This window comes from Orcinus orca, chromosome 10, assembly GCF_937001465.1.
Source record: "Orcinus orca chromosome 10, mOrcOrc1.1, whole genome shotgun sequence".
NCBI classification, from domain to species: domain Eukaryota; kingdom Metazoa; phylum Chordata; class Mammalia; order Artiodactyla; family Delphinidae; genus Orcinus; species Orcinus orca.
The window spans coordinates 70,970,210-70,991,586 of NC_064568.1; the positions used below are offsets into that span (position 1 = coordinate 70,970,210).

The 21,377-nt window shown below is 50.5% G+C and overlaps 1 protein-coding gene across 1 annotated transcript in view; it reads right to left on the reverse strand.

The window, feature by feature from the left end:
• The window catches only part of KIF6 (kinesin family member 6), a 393,945-nt gene that overhangs the window by 14,325 nt on the left and 358,243 nt on the right, over nucleotides 1-21,377 (reverse strand). The window contains exons 17-19 of the mRNA XM_033424088.2: nucleotides 12,078-12,162; nucleotides 10,795-10,930; nucleotides 8,274-8,371 (exon numbers count right to left, since the gene is read on the reverse strand). Coding sequence (XP_033279979.2) covers nucleotides 8,274-8,371; nucleotides 10,795-10,930; nucleotides 12,078-12,162 — 319 coding nt within the window. The remainder of the gene's footprint in view (nucleotides 1-8,273; nucleotides 8,372-10,794; nucleotides 10,931-12,077; nucleotides 12,163-21,377) is intronic.

A 21,377-nucleotide genomic window follows, 5' to 3' on the forward strand; every position in this document is an offset into this window, starting at 1 on the left:
GTTTTCCAAATCTTTAAGTTCTAGTTCCTTTTTGCTTAATAATTCCATCTTCAAATCTTTCCTCTCTTCTTGTATTTTGCTGTAAGCAGTCAGGAGGAGCCAAGCCTCTCCCTCAGCACTTTGCTTAGAAATCTCCTCAGCTAAATGTCCAGTTGTATCCCTCGCAAGTTCTTCTTTCCACAAAACACTAGAACATGAACACAATTCAGCCAAGTTCTTTGCCACTTTATAACAAGATCACCTTTTCTTCACTGTCCAATAACATGTTCCTCATATCTGTCTGAGACCTCACCAGAATGGCCTTTATCATCCATATTTCTACCAACATTCTCTACGTGATTATTTCCCTATTCTCTAAGAAGATAGCAGCTTTCTCTACAGCTCTCCTCTTTCCTTTCTGAGCCCTCACCAGAACTGCCTTTAAAAGTCCATTCGTGACAACCTCAGCATCTTCTAGCATGTGCTTCAAAACTCTGACAGCCTCTACCCATTACCTGGTTCCAAAACTGCTCCTACATTTTTAAGTATCTGTTATAGTAACACCCCACTTCTGGTACTAATTTCTGACTTAGTCTCTTTGGGCTGCTATAACAAGATACCGCAGGCTGAGTGGCTTACAAACAATGGAAATTCATTTCTCACAGTTCTGGAGGCTGCAAGTCTGAGATCAGGGTGCTAGCGTGGTTGTGTTCTGGTGAGAGCCTTCTTCTGGGTTGCAGACTGCTGACTTCTTGCTGTGTTCTCACATGGTAGAGTGAGCTAGGACTCTGGCCTCTTTTTATAAGGTCACTATTTCCATTCTCGAGGGCCCCACCCTCATGACCAAATTAGGTCCCAAAGGCCCCTTCTCTTAATACCCTCACATTGGGGATTAGAGTTCAACATATGAATTTTGGGGACACATTCAGTCTATAACAGATGGCTTATACACTAATTTTCATTGCTAGAGCATTGCATGTACCAGCTGTGGTCGTGGAACAAAAACAACAATGATCACAACCGTCATTTATAGACACTCTCTGCACACCAGGTCCTGGGAGGGTGCTCTGCAAACATCACGCTATTTAATCCTCTCAATAGCCTCACCATCCCCGTTATATAGATGAGAAAGCTGAGGCTTAGAGAGGTTAAAGAAATTCTAAAAGTTGCCCAGTGGTAAGTGGCAGTATCTGGATCTAATCACAGCTCTGTGAGGCTTCAGAACTTGTGCTTTATTAACCGGACTCAGCTCTGGCATTCTGAGGAAACACATGCTGGAGACACATGGCTTATCCCTGGCCACATGGACTGACCCTGGGTGGCCCTGGCTGACCGGCTCTGTGCTCCCTGAGTGAGGAGTTAGACCCAACAGCTCATGCAGATGCAGTTTTGCCCATTTAATTGATGTGCGCTCCTTGCCTTGGATTCTCATTTGGGAAACAGTGGAGCCCAACAGCACCCCTTGGGAGGTAGAGAGGCAAGCTATCCTGGGATGTCAGTGCCATGAAGGGATCCACTCCCTTGCTTTGCAATGTCCTGCCTAGACACAATATTGGAGCAGAAAGAGGCCTCCGAAGTCACCTAAGAACCCTCATTTCACAGGTGGGGACTCTGGGGGTGACTGGCAGGCAGGGTTAGAGACAGGTGCTCTGGCTTTGCTCAGCACGCGTCAGCAGCCCCAGGCTCTCCACAGGCCCAATAACCAGCCGTGAGCACTGCTTCCTCTCCAGCTCCTGTCTTCTGCCCTCTCCTGTCTCAGCCAGGGCAGGGCCTCTTACCCTGGGCCTGCCTCCACCGTCTCAGGAATGTGGGTCCTACAAACGGGAAAGGAAATCAGAGCCTGGGATTTTTTTTTTTCCCCCTCAGATGTCTATTTCCCAGTATCCCAGAGACTCTGCACTGAGTCTTCGGGTGAGCTGAGCATCTGTGCTGAGGGTCACTGTAGGACCAGAGGCAGCCACAAGGTGGCAGGCTCTGCATGCCTTTCTTTGGAGAACAGAGGCAAGTTCCTAGGGTTCCTTCCGAATGGTTCCTGGTGCAGGCCTCAACTAGGGAAGGAGAAAGGGCTTTCCATCCCGCAGGTGCTGCAATGACACCAGGTCACGGTCAGTTTGGAAGCTGCAGCAAGTCTCACACGATCAAGCCACTGGCACACAAATGGCTCATGAACTCAATGGTTTCCCGGCCGAGCCTTTTCTAAGAGTCCAGGGAGTGCTCACAGGTGCTAACTGTTGAGGGCTGGGAGTGGGTGGAAAAGGGCAGAGATGGAGGTGACAGGACAGATGGGGGCATCCGGCACCCTCTGCAGAGGCCCAGCTGCCCATCCCGTTGCCTTCAGCAGCTCCCGCAGGAGGATGGCGCAGTGTGATGGCTTGGGGGTCCTCCAGCCCCGAGGCCGCAGGAGCATCCCTGGGTGCCATAGCTCGGCCTCTGAACCCTCAGGGTCATACCATGACTTTTGTCCTCTCTCCTGACCCACGAGCCTTTGACGGTGAATTCACTTCTCATGCTGACATTCCTTCCGGAGAGAGCGCACAACAGCCATCAGAATTAATCATCTCTTCCTTCACAAGGATTAGTAAGTAATATTAATAGTAATTAGGCCTCCTAATGATGGTTGCCCATCAGAGTGTTGTGAATTTAGTGTGATCAGCCCACAGGCCCAGAGCATCCCTGGGGAAGGGATGAAATCAGGTTTCTGTCAGAACCCGAGGAGCGAGAGGACCAGCCCCCGGGCTGCAGTGGTCCCATCAGGAGCAGTGTCTCTGGAGCTCAGGGGTGACAGGCAGCTGGACTCTCACTCTCCTGTTCCAGCAGCTCTTCAGTGGCCCCGGGACACTCGCCTGCTCGTGGAGGAATAGTGTCAGAGGGACCTCAACGCATCTTACAGATGAGACGAGGGGATCCCAAAGGGGGAGCTGGCTTGCCCGAGGGCCAGCACCCAGAAGAGCACCCTTTGTGAAAGTCTAAACTGAGGCGACTCCTTGCAGGTAACCCATGGTGAGCTGATGGGCACCTTTGAGATCCAAGGTTCTGAACGTCAAGGTTAAGGATCTCTTGGCAAGCACATCCAGGGATCACCTTAACTTGGGATACCTAAGGAATATCTAGGAAGACCAGGCCAGGATAGGCCCTGCCTCTCAGACAACGTAGATGCTGAGGGAGGATTCTAACGGTGTTTCCCGAGGAGATCCTAGGAGGCCTTCCCAGTGGCCAGTTCTTAGACCCATTCCAGGGTGGACACTCTCTCAGAGAAGCTGGCAGAGGGATGGACAAATGGACAAACAATAGAGAGTGGCCTTGGCCTAGAGGGAGCGTGGGAGGAGCGGGGAGAAGCATCGGGAGCAGGAGGAGAAAAGGGGGAGAAAGAATGTAGGGTGGGAAGGGTTAGGTAGAGCAAGAAAGTGGGAGAGGGCTTCCCTGGTTGTGCAGTGGTTGAGAGTCCGCCTGCCGATGCAGGGGACACGGGTTTGTGCCCCGGTCCAGGAAGATCCCACATGCTGCGGAGCGGCTGGGCCCGTGAGCCACGGCCCCTGAGCCTGCACGTCCGGAGCCTGTGCTCTGCAACGGGAGAGGCCACAACAGTGAGACGCTCACGTACCGAAAAAAAAAAAAAAAAAAAGAAAGTGGGGGAAAGGGAGGGGAAGAAGGGAGTGAAGGAGTGAGGAGGAGAGAGGGGGAGAGAGGGGGAGGCAGGGGAGCATGGGGGGCCGGGGGGCAAGGAAGGAAGGAAAAACCGTGGCTCGACATGGAGCCTGGAGTTCAGGCTGAAGCTGCAGCTCGTCCCATTGTTAACCACAGAGTTCAGAGCATCACGTTCCCTTCCTGGGCCTCAGTTTTCTCATTAGTGAAATAGGATTGATTTCACGGTTTCTCAACTGAAATGATGGGGCCAATCATCCCATCCTTGAATTGGAGTTCCCAATCCAAGGGAGCTCTGGTTTTCCAGTCAGAGGTTGGCCTTCTTAGGAGCCATAATTTTGCTCTTTGAAAATCTTGGTCTCTTGGGAAAATCAGATCGTGGACACATGGAAAGAGTGGGGACCCCAAGCAGGAGGACCTGGCACTTGGATGAATATGAGGAAAACACATTTGTACAAAATAGTGCAGAATATGAGTGGGAAAATGTCACCTTCTACTAAACAACAGGATACGCACGTGTCCCTAAAGGATGGCCATGGTCATTAAGGTTAAAGGAAACTGATGTGAGGAGTGAGGGGAGAGGGGGGGCCGGATGCTGACAGGCCGGGGTTCCAACCCTGGTCTCACCTCTTATTAGCTGGGTGACCCTAGCGAGTTAATTGATCTCTCGGAGCCAGAGTGTTCGCATCTGTAAAGTGGGCGCAATGATAGCACATACGTCACACACGTGTTCAGTTCCTGGCCCTTAGAGCCCTCACAGGAGATGTGATTACCGTAAGAGAGGAGAGCCTTGGAGAAGCCTCCTTGGAGAATTTACAGACGCCAACAACTAATCCTCCACAGTTGGCTGTTCACAGAGAATGTCTGCGAAGCCACAATGACCAGGGAGAGGGTCTCCTCCCTGCCTCACCCCTGGTAGAGCTCTGTGAGCTCTTCTCTGCCAGCTTTTTAAGGCAGTGGCGGGTGACTTCTTTATCAGAGGAGGAGCCCGAGACCTTGCCCTTGCCAGTCTCTAGCAGGACCCTTCTCCTCTCACCTGTCCACTGTAACCTTTCCGCCCACAATGAACGGTATCTGAACTACTCTGTGCGAAGGAATCTAGGGGTGCCGACCTCTCATAGCCGAGGCGTCTTAACAGACACTCTTCAGGACACTTGGTTATCTCTGCCGAAGGTTAGCGATCCCACCCGAGCACCGGCTGCCACCACAGATGACAGAGCCTGAACAGCGCCCCGAGCCTGCCTGAGAGTCCGCTCCCCAAAGGCCCTCCTTCCAGCATCATCAAAAGTGCTGGGGGTAGAGCTCAGGGAGCATGATTTTGGGAGAAGCTCCTATAGGTAACCTGATACACGCCTTTGAAATTCAAGGTTCTGAGCTTCACTTGGCAGGCACGGTCTATGTCTACCTTATAGCCCTGGAGTAGTTTCACCAGGCCTTTCCCAACACACACACACTCACACACACACACTCACTCCCACACACACTCACTCCCACACACACACTCACACACACACACACTCACACACACACACACACTCTCTCTCACACACACACACACACACACTCTCACACACACACACACACACACACACACACACACACACACACTTCATTGTCTTGAAGCAAAAGAAAAATTAGAGCTGGAGCTTCCTGTTTGCTGGGCAGGATACTCCTACCAGTAGGAGCTTGGAAGAGGTCAGAAAAGAAGCTGGAGAAATAGTCAGGGGTTCTGAGAAGGCTCACACTGGGGAGGAGGGCTTATTCTCGTGTGGCGGACACTCGAGAGGCTCGGATCGGAGCCAGAGCCAGAGCAGTGACTGGGGGAAGCTCTGGGCTGGCTGGACTAGTGTTTTTTAAACATGCTCTGTGGAGTCCTGGGGTTTCAGGGAGGGGGCCCAGAGTGGGGCAGCAGGAAGGCATTAGGGGTTGGAAACTCAAGTATCCCAGAGATTAGCAGGTACCCAAGGGAAGGCACAGAGAGGGCAAGTGTGGGACACGAATGCCAAGCTCTGTATTGCCACGGAGAAATGCAGCTGCCCACTTACACTGCCTTTAAGTTTTTTAAAAAAATGAATGGACTATTTTTCTTACAAAAGTTTTAGGTTTACAGAATATTAAGCAAATAGTACAGAGAATTCGCATGTATCCTCTCTCTCCCGGCTTGTATTTTCCCCTATTACTAACATCTTGCATTAGTGTTGTACGTTCGTTACAACTGATGAACCATTATTATTAACTGATGTCCACAGCTTACGTCGGGGTTCACTCTTTCTGTTGTACGATTCTATGGATTTTGACAAATGCATACTATTGTATATCCATCATTACAGTATCCTACAGCATAGTTTCACTGCCTTAAAAATCCCCTGTGTTCTCCCTATTCATCCTTTCCACCCCTGCCCTCTCTCCCTCTCTCTGATCTTTCTACCTGTGTGCATAGGTTTGCCCTTTCCAGAATGTCATAGCTGGAATCACACAGTATGTAGCCTTTTCAGACTGGCTTCGTCGCTTAGTGATATGCATTTAAGTTTCCTCCACGTATTTTCATGGCTCAATAGCTCATTTCTTTTTATCATTAAATACGGAGGTACCGTTTGTCTTGTTTTTCCATTCAGCTTTTGAAGGACATCTTGGTTGCTTCCAGTTTTAGACAATTATGAATAAAGCTGTAAACAACCATATGTAAGCATGGATGTAAGTTTTCAACTCATTTCAGTAAACACCAAGGGGCAAGACTGATGAATCGTATGGTACGAGTATGTTTAGTTTAGTAAGAAACCACCAAACTGTTTTCCCAAGAGGCTGTGCCATTTTGCATTCCCATCAGCAATGAACGAGGGTTCCTGTTGCTCCACATCCTCACCAGCATTTGGTGGTATCAGTTTTATTTTGTTAGTTTTATTTTATTTTAGCCATTCTCATAGGTGTGGAATGGTGTCTCATTGTATTTTGCGGAAATTTGTATTCCCGCAATGACATATGATGTGGAGCATCCTGTCATACACTTATTTGCCACCTGTATATCTTCTTTGGTGAGGTGGCTGTTCAGATCTTTTGCCCATTTATACATGTTTTTCAAATATTTTCTCCCAGTCTGTGGTTTATCTTTTCATTCTCTTAACAGTGTCTTTCACAGAGCAGCATTTTCCATATGAAGATCGTCAAACTTATCAATTTTTTCTTTCGTGGATCCACACTGACTTTTAAAACACCAGCGTAGCCAAACAGAACATACCTTGCCGGCTGTTAACCTGGGGCTTAGGGGCTCACATAGGAGATGTTTCCTAAAGCTAGAATACAAGCCGAAGTGCTGGCCCTGAGGGCCAGGTTGGGGGATGTGAAGAGGTCCAGGGAAAATGTCAGCCAGGTGGTGGACAGCTCTCTGGTTGGCTGTTTTGTTTTGTTTTAAGAATAGTTTCAGATTTAGAGAAAAGTTGCAAAGATAGTACAGAGAGTTCCCCTATACCCCATACCCAATTTCCCTCATTATATAATCTTATATTAGTGTGGTACATTTGTCACAACTAAGGAACCAATACTGATACATTATTATTAACTACCGTCTGTTTGTTATTTGGATTTTCTTAGTTTTTCTGGTCTAGTTCCCATCCAGGATAGCACATTACATTTGGCCATCGTATCTCCTTAGGCTCCTCTTGTCTGTGACCGTTTCTCAGAATTTTCTTGCCCTTGACAGTTTTGAGGAGTACTGGTCAGGTATTTTGTAGAATGCCCCTCGACTGGGACTTGTCTGACGTTTTCCTCATGACTCAACCAGGGTTATGGGTTTTTGAAAAGGAGACCACAGAGGTCATTGCCATTCTCATCACATCATCGGATCAGGGACACCGTCTGGCAACCCTCTCCCCAACCCCTTTTAAAAAGCTCTATTTCACATTTCCAACGTGAGAACTCAGCTCTGCTCAGACCCAGGCAAGGAGCGTTCCTTGGCAGTCGAGGCCGAGGCCCCACTCGTGCTGGCCTGGTCTCTGCCATGCGGACAGTGGGCCTGTCTCAGAGATGCAGGATGGATGACGCAGATGTCATTGGCTCTACCGCCCGCGCTGTGCGGTTGGAAAGAGACAATAACGTGGGTGGCATGAGAAGGAACCTGCCTTCAGAAGGTGTGTGTGTGGGAAGTATAGTCTGTGCTGGCTCATGCCATCACTCAGGGACACTGGCTCTGGGCGTCCTCACGGGAGGCTGCCCACGTCTCTCCTGAGTCTGTGCTAGGACAGCGTCACTAACCAGAGGTTCCTGAGTCCTGGCAGGCTGACTCCCCTCTGCCTTACCCAACATCCCCTCCACAGTTCCCCCCTCCCTCTCCCCTCCCACTACTGCCAACCGCTTCTTCCCACCCAGCGGCAGGACCAGGGCTTGCACAGTTTGGTTAAACTGCTTCTCTTGTCACTGTGGCAGTAGGTCCACTGGCTGTCAGAGCCGGAGGGAAAGGGCCGGGGTGGGGGGAGGGGGCGCGGTACTCCAGTGAAGCCTGAGAGCCACTGGCCTGAGTATTTTCAACTAATTTAACAGTGGAAGTCACTCATCTTCCCGGATCAGGCAGCCTACCCTTAGAGCATCAAGACTGGGTTGAGGAGAGGTAGGGCATCTTTTCTGGGCATCCCAACCCTGTCGCAGGGTTCTCCCCTTACCTTTTGCTAGAGAGAAGCTGGGACCTTTCGTGCTGGGATTCTGGCGTCTGGGGAAAGGGTTTCATGTGATTCAATGAATTCACTGCTGGGGAGTTTACCTGTTGGTCCAAGAGAAAGTTTCACAGTGTAAGCATGAATCTAATGACATGGGGAAAATGTCTTTGATGTTATTTCTTAAAGGGAAAAAGCCAGCTAGAAAAGTTGGTATGTACATGTGTGGGAAAAAAAATAAATCTAGAGGTAGTCAAGACCTTAATGAGGGGCATCAAAACATTCTCTTTGGATGGCAGGATAATGGGTAATGTTTGATTTATTCTTTGTGCTTTTCTGTGTTTTCTAAGTTCTCCATATTGAGCCTGTATTACTTTTTAAAGTTAAGAAAAAGTGTTTAAAATGTGATCTGACAGTTCTCCAGAACTCCTTCCTGGCTTTGCTTTCCCTCGTCCCAAAGAGATGCTGGCAGAGTCAGGAGCGATGCATTCATCATGCATGTGGGGGCAGCTCCAGCAGGGTCCCGGAAACCTCGCGTGTCTCCACCCAGGTCTCCTGAGCAGCGATTAAACCCCAGCGGATCTGAGTCTTAGCAGAATACCCCCCGCTTCTCCCAGAACATGAGAGCACGGGAGGCTTGTGAGCGGCTGCTGCCAGGCCGTCTCCCACTTCCTCGCCATCTCGCTCAGAGGCCGTCATGGGACAGTTTCTCACCACCTCCTATGTTCTAATGAGGGTTAAGGCTTTTTGCCTGCCCCGCTCAGGGTATATCCGCCGGCTATAAAATGGCTTAGTGGCTGCATGGAATTGCTACAGGGCGCCCCATCATCCCTGCTGTGGTCACCTGGTCCCTTCTGTTTCAATGACATCCTGTGGCGTGGAGGGCACAGGGAGCTGACAGCTTGGCTACCCTGCCTTTCACTGTCTATGCAAGTAATAAACGGTCTGAATCCATCAGCCTCGACTGGGTCATACGGGATGATGGGAGAACCCTCATCACTGTCCAGTGGCCGGATGCCCATGGGCACCAGCAGTGGCTGATGGTCTCACCCACTGATGACCTCCCGAGGGAGGCTTCTTAACTGGAGAGCAGGGGCACTGTGAACGTGACTGGGAACCAATGACATCTTTATTCTTCCTAACTTCTACCTGAATTTTAACATATCTTTCGATGATTAAATGTAGACAACACACCACAGTAGAATGGGTGGTACCAGTGACTCCGCCACCAGTAGAAATTACAGATATTTTCAGATCACATTACAGTGGTTGCAGAAATCTTGAAATACTGTGTTCATCACTACTTTGAAATTGTGGTAAATATTGAGCCCCCCAGATCTTATTAATTAATGCATCTGTAAAATGGTATACATATTACTATACCATAACTGTGCTGCTAAAATATTGTGATAACTGTGTTTCCATCTTATTGGTTTTATTTGTCATCTTGTGTATTTAATTTTATCCAAATATGTTTCTCCATCGTCTGGTCACAAGGCCACTCGGTAATGTACGGGTTACTGCTCGGTTTTGTCCCTGGGACAGTATCTTCTCTGGCTCTCAGTTTCTTGTCCTTAAAATGACACAATCAGCCTGTTAGAGAATGTCTAAGGGTTCTTCCAGCCACAAAAGTGGTAGGATTATGTGTATGTCATCTCTTTTATTATACACAGCTGAGGGGTCGCATGAGGACAGTTGGAACTGGGGGCGTGTACTAACATTTCTTAACTGGTTCTTTAGCCTTCATAATATTATAGAGAACTTCTAGGAATTTGTCTAGGAAATATGCAAAAATGTATCTTCAAATACTTTTCTAGTGAAACGACCCCCAAACAACCTAAGCATTGAACAATAGGAGGTTAAATATATTAGAATAAATCCATATGCTTGAACAGTGACAGCACTGGAATGATGTCATGGCATCATGCCATGGGAGAGGTGGCATGCTGGACAACTAAGTGAAAACAAAAGCCGTTTGTGATACTTGAAGACTAATACGATTCTATTTTTATAAAAACATATGGTTGTATATGCATACAAATATAAAATAATATAATCCAACATATTAATATCGATTATCCTTAAATGGTGGGATTATGGCGATTTTACCTTGTGTTTTTCTGTATTTTCTAAAATTTATACCATATATATATATATACACACACACATACGCGCATATATATGACTAATAAAGAACAATCAGTGTTGTCACTCCGTCTCCGGAAGCAATGGTGGCAATCCATCGGCTTGGGGAGCTACACCTCCCACCCTCTACATTTCTATGCGTCAGGCACTAGCAAGGAAGCGGTGAGCCCCTGACCACTCACGTTCCTTGTTACTAAAACGAGCCCTCGCTTCAGGAGGTAGGGGCTGAGAGCACGTGCACTGCGGGTCTAAGCCCCCATTCTTTTTCCTCTGCTCCCCCCCACCATGGGGCTGGGGGTCTGGCCCCTCCCTGGCTGCCCTGACGTTCCTCAGGCCCCAGCAGGAGGGTGGGCTCTGGGGCAGTGAGGGGCATGGCTGCCAGTACCTGCAGGCTGGTGGCCTCCTCTGCCCACCAGGCTTCAAACTCTTTCTGCAGCTTCACCTTGGCTTTGTCCATGAGTAGCTGCAAATGCTCAATCTCCACCTTCAGCGCCTTCAGGTGCGTGAACATTGCTTTATACCTGCAGTGGAGTCGGAGAGGAGTCTTGAAAGTCACTGGCAGGGAGGGAGGGCTCTAAGGAGACTGGCGGCGGCAGGGCCTGAGCCTCAGAAGCCTGGCCGTGCAGCCCCGGTGCCTGGGGCTGGGACCTTACAGTTGCCCACCCAGGCCAGAGTATGGCGCCAGCATGTGAGCCCACAGCCAGGTGTTTCTGTCCAGGGGGCCGCGGGGCTCTGTGTGTGACAGGACTAACCCCTCTCCAAGAAGGACAAGTACCATTACTGGGCACTGGAGGGCAGGCGTTGCTCTAGGCCCTTGCCGTCTATAAACTCATTTAATCCTCTTCACAACCCTATGAGGAAAGCGCTATTATCATCATCTCCCCTTTACAGATGTGGAACCTGAGGCATGGAGAGGTTAAGGAACTTGCCCTACGGCACCGAGCTAATAAACAGCGGAGCCAGGGTTTGAACCCAGGCCATCTGGGGGTGGGGGCAGTGTGACAGGGGGCGCTCAGGGTACATGCCTAGCCAGCCCAGGGGTGGGTGGTGTGTGTTACAGTGACAGCATTGCCCCCTTGAGAGTAAGGAAGGTTTCTTGTTTGGTTTCCCCCAAAGGAGATAGCTGTTGAATGCCTAAATGAATGAATGAACTGAGAAGCTTGTATCAGTAATGACCAGATGTCTGTTTATGCTTGAGGTTCCTCGCTCTGCAGGTTAAATCATTCTGGGGCCCTAAATGGCCGCAGGAGGGTCTGATATTCTCTGGACACCTTGCAGATAAGGAGCCTCAGGAGAGAAGTCGGGGGAAGGAGGTCCTCCATGGTCATACTTCTGGGCTCCCCTAGAGGGCAGCAGCAGACAAGACTCGCCGCTTCCTGGGCTGCAGCCTGGGCTGGGGCTGCAGAGGCTGCTCTCCCTGCCCGATTCGGGGGTCCCAGCGCTGGAGCCTGGCTGGGCCTTCTGCTCCCCACTCCAGCCTCACCCTGCCTCGGCTTCCTGCATCTCACGACCGCCTGCTGAAAGGTGGCACCTCCTCCAGCTATTTTAGGACCCGCTTCCAGAGTAGCTGCTGGCCTGGGACGGGCGTGGCCACCCTGCCCTGCCCCACAGCTCCAGGTGGCCCCGAGGGGCTGGGGTCAGGGTGTGTGTGGCGAAAAGAAAGGGCACCTTCTCTTTTCTTCCTGCAGTTGTGATCGCAGCTTCTCTTCCAGCAGGTCTGGCGTCGAGGGCACGGGTGTGTTTTCTGAGATACCTGGAGAAGGGAGATGCTGATGATTCCCTCCAGCGAGGAAGAAAGGTCAGGGGAGAGTGTGGTTTAGAGCGGATGACACAGTCATCGTGCGTCCCAGGTGAAAGGGGACCCTGTGAGTCCTTCTGGGGCCTTTGGATGGGCGCCTGCTTTACCCACCTCCTCTGGGTGGCAACCTCTGCGCGGCTGAGAGCCCCAGAGGAGGCTTCCATGATTATGCTCCATCCACTGTCCCTCCCACTGTCCCACATCTGTCACTGGAAGGGAATTCTTCCTTATATCGCTACCAATCCTTTTACCATGGAGTTCACTCGTTTCCTCTTGAGTCCCCAGGGAAGATGCAAAACACCCTTTCCCCCTCCTCTGATACTGAGCCCTTCATAAACCAAGAAGGCATCACTAAAACGGCTCACATCTTACTTTGCATCAGCTGAGGTGCCGAATTCTCCAGCCTCAAATCATGTCTCCCGTTTCTGACTTCCCGCTGAAGCAGTGGTTCTAAGCCCGATTAACCCAATGTGCACCCAGGGCTGAGAACCATGCTCAGATGCCCTGCCCACAGGGCCCTGGCAAGTCCTAGGTGAGGGCTGTGTCCCCAGACACGCCAGCTGTCACTGCTGGTTGCTGGGTTGCCTGCTCTGGTGGCTTGTGTGCTTGTCTGGAGCCCATCCTTTCCTAGCCTGGTGGGTGGGGTCTGTCTATCTTCCCAGGAGGCTCTCGGTGGTTGTACTGCATTTCTCAGCCTCAGAACGCATCTTAGGAGTTATGCAGCCCCACTTTTTACTCTTTGGAGGGGAGACTCTATCACACGCTAGGTGCTTTCTGGACATGATCAGACTTAATCCTTCTGGCACTCGTTGGAGGTATTATTGCTCCCCTTTCACAGATAAGGGCATGGAGGTTCAAAGAGGTTAACCTGCCCAAGGCCGCGTGGCTAACTTGAGGAGCCTGGATCCAAATCCAGGTTTGTCTGGTTGCAAGGCTCTCGATTCAGAAATTCCTTCGGAAACATTTCTGAGGATGGTCATCTGCTTTCTCCCCCCGTACTGCCGGGGGTGAGGCTGAGTGCTTTACACTGAGCATACCTCGTTGCGGGCAGCTCTGTTTCCTCTTAATTGGAGCTGAGACCTGCCCCACTAACTTCTTTTCACCTCTCCTTTGGAGCTCTGGAGCAGCACAGTTTGTCCTCCTTCTTAATCTGATGGTTCTTTAAATACTTTAACAGCAACAGCAACAACAACAAAATACCACAGGTGCCTGGAGCTTTATTCCCGGGCTGACTCTGCCTAATTCTCTCACCTAAGGGCTCAGTAGTAAGGTGACTTTCTAATCGATCTGCAGTACAGAGCCTGAATCTGGACATCATACTCCAGATAGGCCCGAGAGGGGCAGGGTAGAGAAGAGTTCTCCTAGCCTTGAAAAATTTACGTTCTATATTTCTATAGGAGGTGAATTACTAACAATGACCATTTACCGAGCGCCTTCTATATTCCAGGTTCTGCCAAGTACTACTAGACGCTGGGCTAGGTGGTCTACTCGTCTTATTGCTAATTCTCAAAATAACTCAGCAGGGAAGGCATTACCATCTCATTTCAGTAAGATTCTGAGGCTCGGAGAGGTTGGTGAATAACTCAAGGTCACAGAGCTAATAAGTGGTAGGGCTGGGATATGAACCCAATTTTTCTGGTTCCAAAGAGCTAGATGTTTATACCAGGCAGCCCCCAGCACTGTTTTTGTTTCTCAGCAGCTTCGTCATTGTCATGGCCATGTCAGTTTGTCACTGTCTTCTGTTAAGCTTGCGGTCAGTTTACCCACGTTCCTATATTTATGAGTGGTTGTCGAAACACATTCTATTTCAGTGTGATTATCCTTTTAATCACAAAGGCAACATTTCCCGTTTATTGGGGGCTTAGCCTGCTGAGAGGTCCTTATTCTGGCATGCCTTATTCTTTCCCTTGGGGCTGCTTTGATGTCGTGATCTAACTCATTGGTAAATACGCTAAGCGGATCAGGATTCTGTTCTTTGTCTGCCAGGCACCTGTTACCCTCTGTCCCTTGTGTCAAGTATCTCACCCCTGAGCAAGTGTCTCACTCATAGATACCATAGACTTCCCAGCCGAAGGCTATGCTGTCCCCCATGCTGGTGCATCTTAGTGGCCCTAATGAGCTAAACTGCCTGTCCTCGTCACCCATGGTCCCCCAGGCCTAGGCACCGGAAGCCCCTCAAGGGCAGGGACTGGTCCCTCTGCTCTTTGTATCTCCCCAGTGCTTTGTTTGTTCAGACTCCGCGTCCAGGGTGCCCTCAATGCTGCCCGTGCTCACTGGCCCTTGTCCTCTCTGGGAGACGTCAGACCTGATAAACTGAAGGAAGTATCTCAACACCAAACTGATAACGGTAGGACTTGAAATAGAATATTTCCTTTCCTAATGGTTTCAGAAATGGACACATGTATCTCCGAGTCTGTTAAAAAAGAAAAGCTGTGGCTCTCCTTTGTCCTTTTAACACTTTTTGATCCCATACCAAGGAACCCCCTGAGAGATGCAGTGAAGACCCTGCTCTGGGGTGACGGCTGGGCCAGTGAGGAAACTGAGGCCAGATCAGGTAGGACCTTGAGGGCCTGGAAAGGACGTTGGCTTTGAGAGAGCTGAGAGGCTGGAGGGCGTTGCGGGGAGGAATGGTGTGATCTGTTCCTCTGATAGCCAAGCCAAGTAGTTGCTTTGCTGGTCAAGACAGAGCTGCTCCAAACTGAAGCATAGTTAATGTGAGGTGGCGCCAGGGTGGTGAAAGGATCTGGGAAAGAAAGCTGGGGCAAGGGAGCTTGGGCAGCCAGAATGAGGGCACAGCGTACCCCCAAGACACAAGCTACCCGTGTTGCCATGACAACCAAAGGGGCCTCTCACCAAAGTGATGTCTGCTGAGTGAAATGCATTGTAACCTCACCAGGAGACGGCCCTGGCTGCTCCTGCTGCTTGGCTAATCAGCCCTCTCTCAAGAGAAAGAGGGGCTGGGAACTCAAAGGGAACCAGACAAAACGACTGAGCAGGAACAGAGGAAAAGGGAGTACGTAAAGGGCAGTTGCGCTTTGCAGGTCGCCATGCCCGCTGGGACTGTGGCCAGGGACAGAAGCTCCAGTCACCTGACAGGAGGCACAAGGAGTTCTCCTTTCAAGCACAGGACTCTGGCTGCGATGGGAGCACTGAAGGTCATAGCCCTGAGTGGCCCATGAGGTCACACTGTGAGTCTGTGTGGGCAGCTGTCTCCCACACAATACAGAAGCGAAAAAGAAGGGCTTCATTCCAGCGGCTGTAGATCTGCATGTCACACACGGAGGAAGCCCTGAGCAAATAGTAACTGAAACTTACAAGGGTGTGGTGACTCAAGGGCCCGCACATCTCAGGCTGACCCCACCTCTGATGTGTCAGGTGTTTGGAACCAGCAGCACAAGAACAAATGGGTGCTTGCTGGGAAGGCCAGCCTCCTGTGGGTCCCCTCATACCTGGCATGATTTCAGGGTCACTGGAAAGATCACTGTACCTTCTCTTCCCACCTCCCCATACCCTACACACACACACACACACACACACACACACCCCAAAACTCTCCTACAGTCAGTAAATGTCTGAAATGTGCAGAATCTCATTTCTTTCATTCACTGGCTTTCTACTGGGGGTGCACCTGAGAATCACCTAAGGTGCTTGTAAAAGCAGAGACTGCTGGGCCCTACCCCAGGCGTTCTGAGTTAGGATTTGATGGTAGGTTCCCCTGTGATTCCGACGCTCGCCCCTTGTTAAGAAACACCGTTCAAGGCTGTGTGTCCAGTTTCAGGGCAAGTACTCCATGCAGGAGTCCCTGAGGATGCAGGACCTGCAGGGGTTCATATAGGATGCTATATGGGGGCCAACATGGCCCTTTGCCCCCCGCCCACCTTCCAGACCTTTGGAAGCCACTGTGGGGCAAAGGAGCTCAGGGGTTTGAAGCAAGGAAGTCACACTCTCTGTAGGGCTGGGCTGCCTGCACTTGGCCCTTGCAGATGGTGGATACCTGAATAACGATATCCACCATGTGGCTGCTCTGTGGCCCTTATATCACAAGCCCATCACAGATGGGGAAACTGAGTTCTGACAGGGGAAGTCATCTTCCCCGGGATCACACCACTGGTAAAAAGAGCTGGAGTCAGGACCCAGCTCTGTCTGACATCAAAGCTGGTGCTTTTTCCCTTGCACGCGACTGGCATAATGAAGGCAGCCATGGGGCAGATCACTGAGGTCGGTATTGACTCGTCCTTGGTATCTGAAGGTGATGCTCTTTTCCATGAATGCCTTTCAGGTGCGGGGCCGGGGCTGAGAAAAAGCCTCAGTCTCTCCCCCGAGTGCCAGCCTGTGCAGACTGCCCTTTCCTAACCGAAACCACGGCCTGCACGCTGCTCCCACTGGGTATCTGCAGCTCGCCTGATGGGTGCGAGGAGCTTCGTTCCCCACGTTCCCCACGGGAGCCTGGCCCCCCAAGGCAGCCCCCAGAACACCCGGAGCCAGCCTGCTTGTCTCCTTAACTGTGTGTTAGGAATCCTAAGGAAGGCGGTATTGACATTTCCAACCAGGCACCAGCCGAAAGGGGCCCTGTGGTCTTCCAAGGAGCCAAGGCCGGCGCCCTGCGCGGGAAAGGCCGTGAATTACGTGGCTCTACCGTGGCAGATGAGACAGCAGAGCCACGGAGGCATTCCAGCAGGTGGCCTTAGCTGTCCAACTACGGATTCGCTCCCTGAACACCCACTCTGGGCCTCCTTGGGCTACACTGTCTCACAGAGCCCAGATCACAGCCTCCCCTTGCTTCCGAAGCCAAAGTGTCTATTCTACCCAAGACGGATGATGTCAGTAGCTCAATTACCACAATGGTCAGCAGCTCAGAGGCAAAGATTCTGGCTTCGCGATCAGACCATTTCCTGTTTCATGGCTCAAATGTATTGCCAGCTGGAGTGATCACACGCTGACAGGTGCTTAGGGCCACCATGCCTCCTGGTGTTGATTTTGTGTAACGCCATCGCTGTCCACAGCAGGCTCGGACCCAAGGGCGTGGTGAATACCCTGCGGACCCAGGGCTCAGGTCATTGCTCAGGCCCCCACTCACCACTGCTGTCCTACCCGCAGGGAGAACGGGGCGCTCTCCAAGAGCACAGTTGGCCCAGCTTTAGCACAATCAACATCCTTCCCCATGCCGGTTTGGAGCCTGGACTCTGCCCATGGAAGGCCAGCTGCGTCCCTTCCCTCCTGAGTAACTGCCTCTGCGTCCACTCTGGGCCTCTCTGCCCATGACCAGACCCCTGGGATGGTGGCCTCTCTCCTTCGGCATTGCTCCCCTCCACTGCATTCCCGGAGGAGGACGCGGCCCACACAGAGGGTCAGTGTGGACTTGCAAGCGATACAAGGGAGACCCCAGGAGCATCCTGCATTCCCAGGAAAGATGCTTCTGGTCTCCTTACTCACTTCCCGACCACGATCACCTCTGCTCAAATGGGAGCTCTCTCCTTCCCCCAGCTCTCCACAGTCCTTTCTGCTGGGACCCCAGCCCCATCTCTGCGTTCCGGTCGGCATTCTCTGGGCGCAGCCACTCAGAGCCTGGCACCTCCTTCTGAGGCTCCTGGTACCCTCTCCCCACCCCCTTCAGAGGCAGGCCTGTGCAAAGGCTGCTCCTGCCTGCGTCCAGCCCACTGAGGCCTCCTCACTCCTCAGAAGTGTGCCGACATTACTGAACTCAGGGTTTCTCTACCAGCCCGAGTCCGTCCGCAATTCTACCCTCTTGTCACTTTTTGCCTCACTGACCAGTGGTGACCACATTTCTTAATCTCAGTGGCTTTTCAGAGCGACATTAGCAGGAAGCTTGGCATCCCTAAAACCCAGCTATATCCTTGTCACACTGGACCCAGCAAGTCTGGAGTGTTCTCAGGATACCTATGACCTGTTGGGGAGGGCAGTTTTCCCCACACCTGTGAGGGTGAGCACAGGCCTTCCTCCTGTGAAAACCTCTAATGATAATGATTAGTGGGGTTTGGTCAATTCTCTTGATTGGCTTGTAGAAGAAATTTTAGGACTTCTAGGAATTGAACTGAGAATCCTTAATAAAATCATCTCCCTCCACTTTTGGAAAACTTATCTGCTACTAGGCAATTTGTAAGCCAATCTGTTCATTTGGCAAAATTTTGTTGTATTTCGGAGTCAAAAGTGAGTTCGGAAACAGACTACACAGTAGAACCAGCACATTTTCAAAGTGACGTGGCAAGAGTGGGCAGACAACCAAAATGCGCACATTGACGTTAGAAAAGGGCCCAAAGAAATTTCTGGAGATTTTTTTTAAAGACCCTAGTAGTTTGCCTTCAGCCCACCTTATCCGCTTCACTGGGGGGAATGTGCGTAGAGATCCTTCCCAAGGTAGGGAGAGGGCTTGAAGGAGACAGCTCAGAAAGCTTGATGAGAACTCTTGGGAATCTATGTGTTTGTGGTGTGGTGTGTGTGTGCGCATGACGTGTTTGTGTGTGTGCACGGTGTGTTGTGTGTGTGCACGGTGTGTACCGTGTGTGTGCACGGTGTGTTGTGTGTGCATGGTATGTGCTGTGTGTGTGCATGGTGTGGGCACGGCGTGTGCTGTGTGTGCACGGTGTGTTGTGTGTGTGCACGGTGTGTTGTGTGTGTGTGTTGTGGACAGAACTGTGACTCCCCTCAAGAACTCTAGAGGGTGGGGCATGTGATGCTGTGTGAGAAGCAAGAGCAGAGTGGCTGCCATTTCTGTGGCAAAAGCATGGGCTCCGGCATGGAGGAGAGTCAGTTAGGGTCACCTGAGATCAGAGGCATGCTGGCAGATGTGTCACAACCAGCTCCCTGGAGAGAAACAGCCCTGATTTGTAGTGTTTGCCAGTGTTTGTGGTGTGACTGATTTCACGCCACCAGCATGATGCTCCCGAATCTGGAGCTGGGAGGAGATGCCCATGGTCAGTGCTCGTGAGCCAGAGTGAGCGGGGTCCAGCACAGCACTCAGACCCTCCGGCGCACCACTTAAAACCTAGATCCCTTTTAATAAAGCCACCTAGAGGGACCTTAGGAGAAACAAACCTGGCGGTGGACCACAGGAAGCCTGCGAGAGCTGGGCCTGTTCCTTTTGCTTCTCCAAATCCACTCTCCGCCCTCTCCTCTTCTGCTCCTCACCCCAGGAGCCTGGCTGCTAGAACAGTGGGCTTCCTTGCCCTCCGCCCTCTGGCTGGACTCAGCCGATGGGGCACATGGGCAGGGACTGGAGCATGGGAGGAGACAGGCTGAGGTATTTCTTTCCCCAGACATCTCTGTAGAGGCCACGAGCTGGATGCCCTGCTTTACTGAAGGTCACAGCTCCTATCAGATGGCCAGAGCCTTTTTGCACAGCCTTTACTTTTTTTTTTTTAACATCTTTATCAGAGTATAATTGCTTTACAATGGTGTGTTAGTTTCTGCTGTATAACAAAGTGAATTGGCTATACGTATACATATATCCCCATATCCCCTCCCTCTTGCGCCTCCCTCCCACCCTCCCTATCCCACCCCTCTAGGTGGACACAAAGCAACCAGCTGATCTCCCTGTGCTATGCGGCTGCTTCCCACTAGCTATCTAGTTTACATTTGGTGGTGTATATATGTCCATGCCACTCTCTCACTTTGTCCCAGCTTACCCTTCCCACTCCCTGTGTCCTCAAGTCCATTCTCTAAGTCTGAGTCTTTATTCCTGTCCTGCCCCTAGGTTCTTCAGAACCATTTTTTTTTTTTTTTAGATTCCATATATATGTGTTAGCATAAGGTATTTGTTCTTCTGTTTCTGACTTACTTCACTCTGTATGACAGACTCTAGGTTCATCGACCCCACTACAAATAACTCAGTTTTGTTTCTTTTCATGGCTGAGTAATATTCCATTGTATATATGTGCCACATCTTCTTTATCCATTCATCTGTCGATGGACACTTAGGTTGCTTCCATGTCCTGGCTATTGTAAACAGTGTTGCAGTGTACATTGTGGTACGTGACTCTTTTTGAATTATGGTTTTCTCTGGGTATATGCTCAGTAGAGGGATTGCTGGGTCGTATGGTAGTTCTATTTGTAGTTTTTTAAGGAAACTTCATATTGTTCTCCATAGCTGCACAGCCATTTCTGTCTTCAAGTTTCATAACTGCTCATTCCCTTGCCCTCTTAGGCCTGATGCTTCCTGCCTTGCTGCTGTTATTACCTCTGGGGTAATGCGATCTCCTTTGTGGTTTCCCTACCCTCTGCTCACGCCTTTGTCAACAGGACTTTATTCAACTCTCTTCACAATAGCTAATTTGAGTAGTGCCACTTGCTTCCCGTTTGGACCCTGACCTGTACAGGTAAGCAACTGTCCGAATGAGGTGCATTCCCTCGAGACAAGGAATGTGTGGGTCAGGGGCCTCCAGGGACCCGTGAAAGTACCCCAAAAGAGCAAGAGTCATCTTTGAACATTTGCTGGGCCCAGAGAGCACAAAGCTGCGTTACAATGGCACCAGTTCAGTGTGATCTTTACCAACTGCCTTTCCTCCCTTCCTTCTTCTCTCCAACTCCTTCTGGGGAAACAGCTTAGCAGGCTGAGGGAAGAAGTGAGTTAGAGAGAGAAGGAGCTGACCATGTCCCTCTCTTTCTGGTGGTTGGCCTTAGCTGGGGAAAGGGAGGGAAGTCTTTTCTTTGAGTGAAATTTGAACTATTGAGACTCTAGTTACAATATAGAATGACCATTGTGAGTTTCTGTCTTTTTTGTTGTTGTTTGTTTTGCTGGTAATTAACAATGAACAATTGAGTTACTGGGCTGCCCAGTTTCTTCCAGGGGCAGGAGAAGAACTCTCTCCATTGTGAGGATTTATAGAAACAGGGGGAGAGCAATAAAAAGCAGCCTTCACAGGCGCTTCCCCTGTATTGTTCAACATGCAGGCAGACCATCTGCAGCTGTTAGTCCCTCCCAGAGAATACAAGGCACCTGGAGGAGAAAATGAATGGCGGTAAACTTTCCGTTTTCCTCTTTAAGTAAAATGATCCTGACGTGAACGGTAGTGAGGAAAATGAAGATGAATTGGAATTGAATTGGGATTCACTTTTTACTACCACTTCTACCAACACAATGATTCCACGAGAACAGTCATTTGTGTTTGATTTCTGAACCGTTGGAATCTAGTCCTTCATGGAAATTATTATAA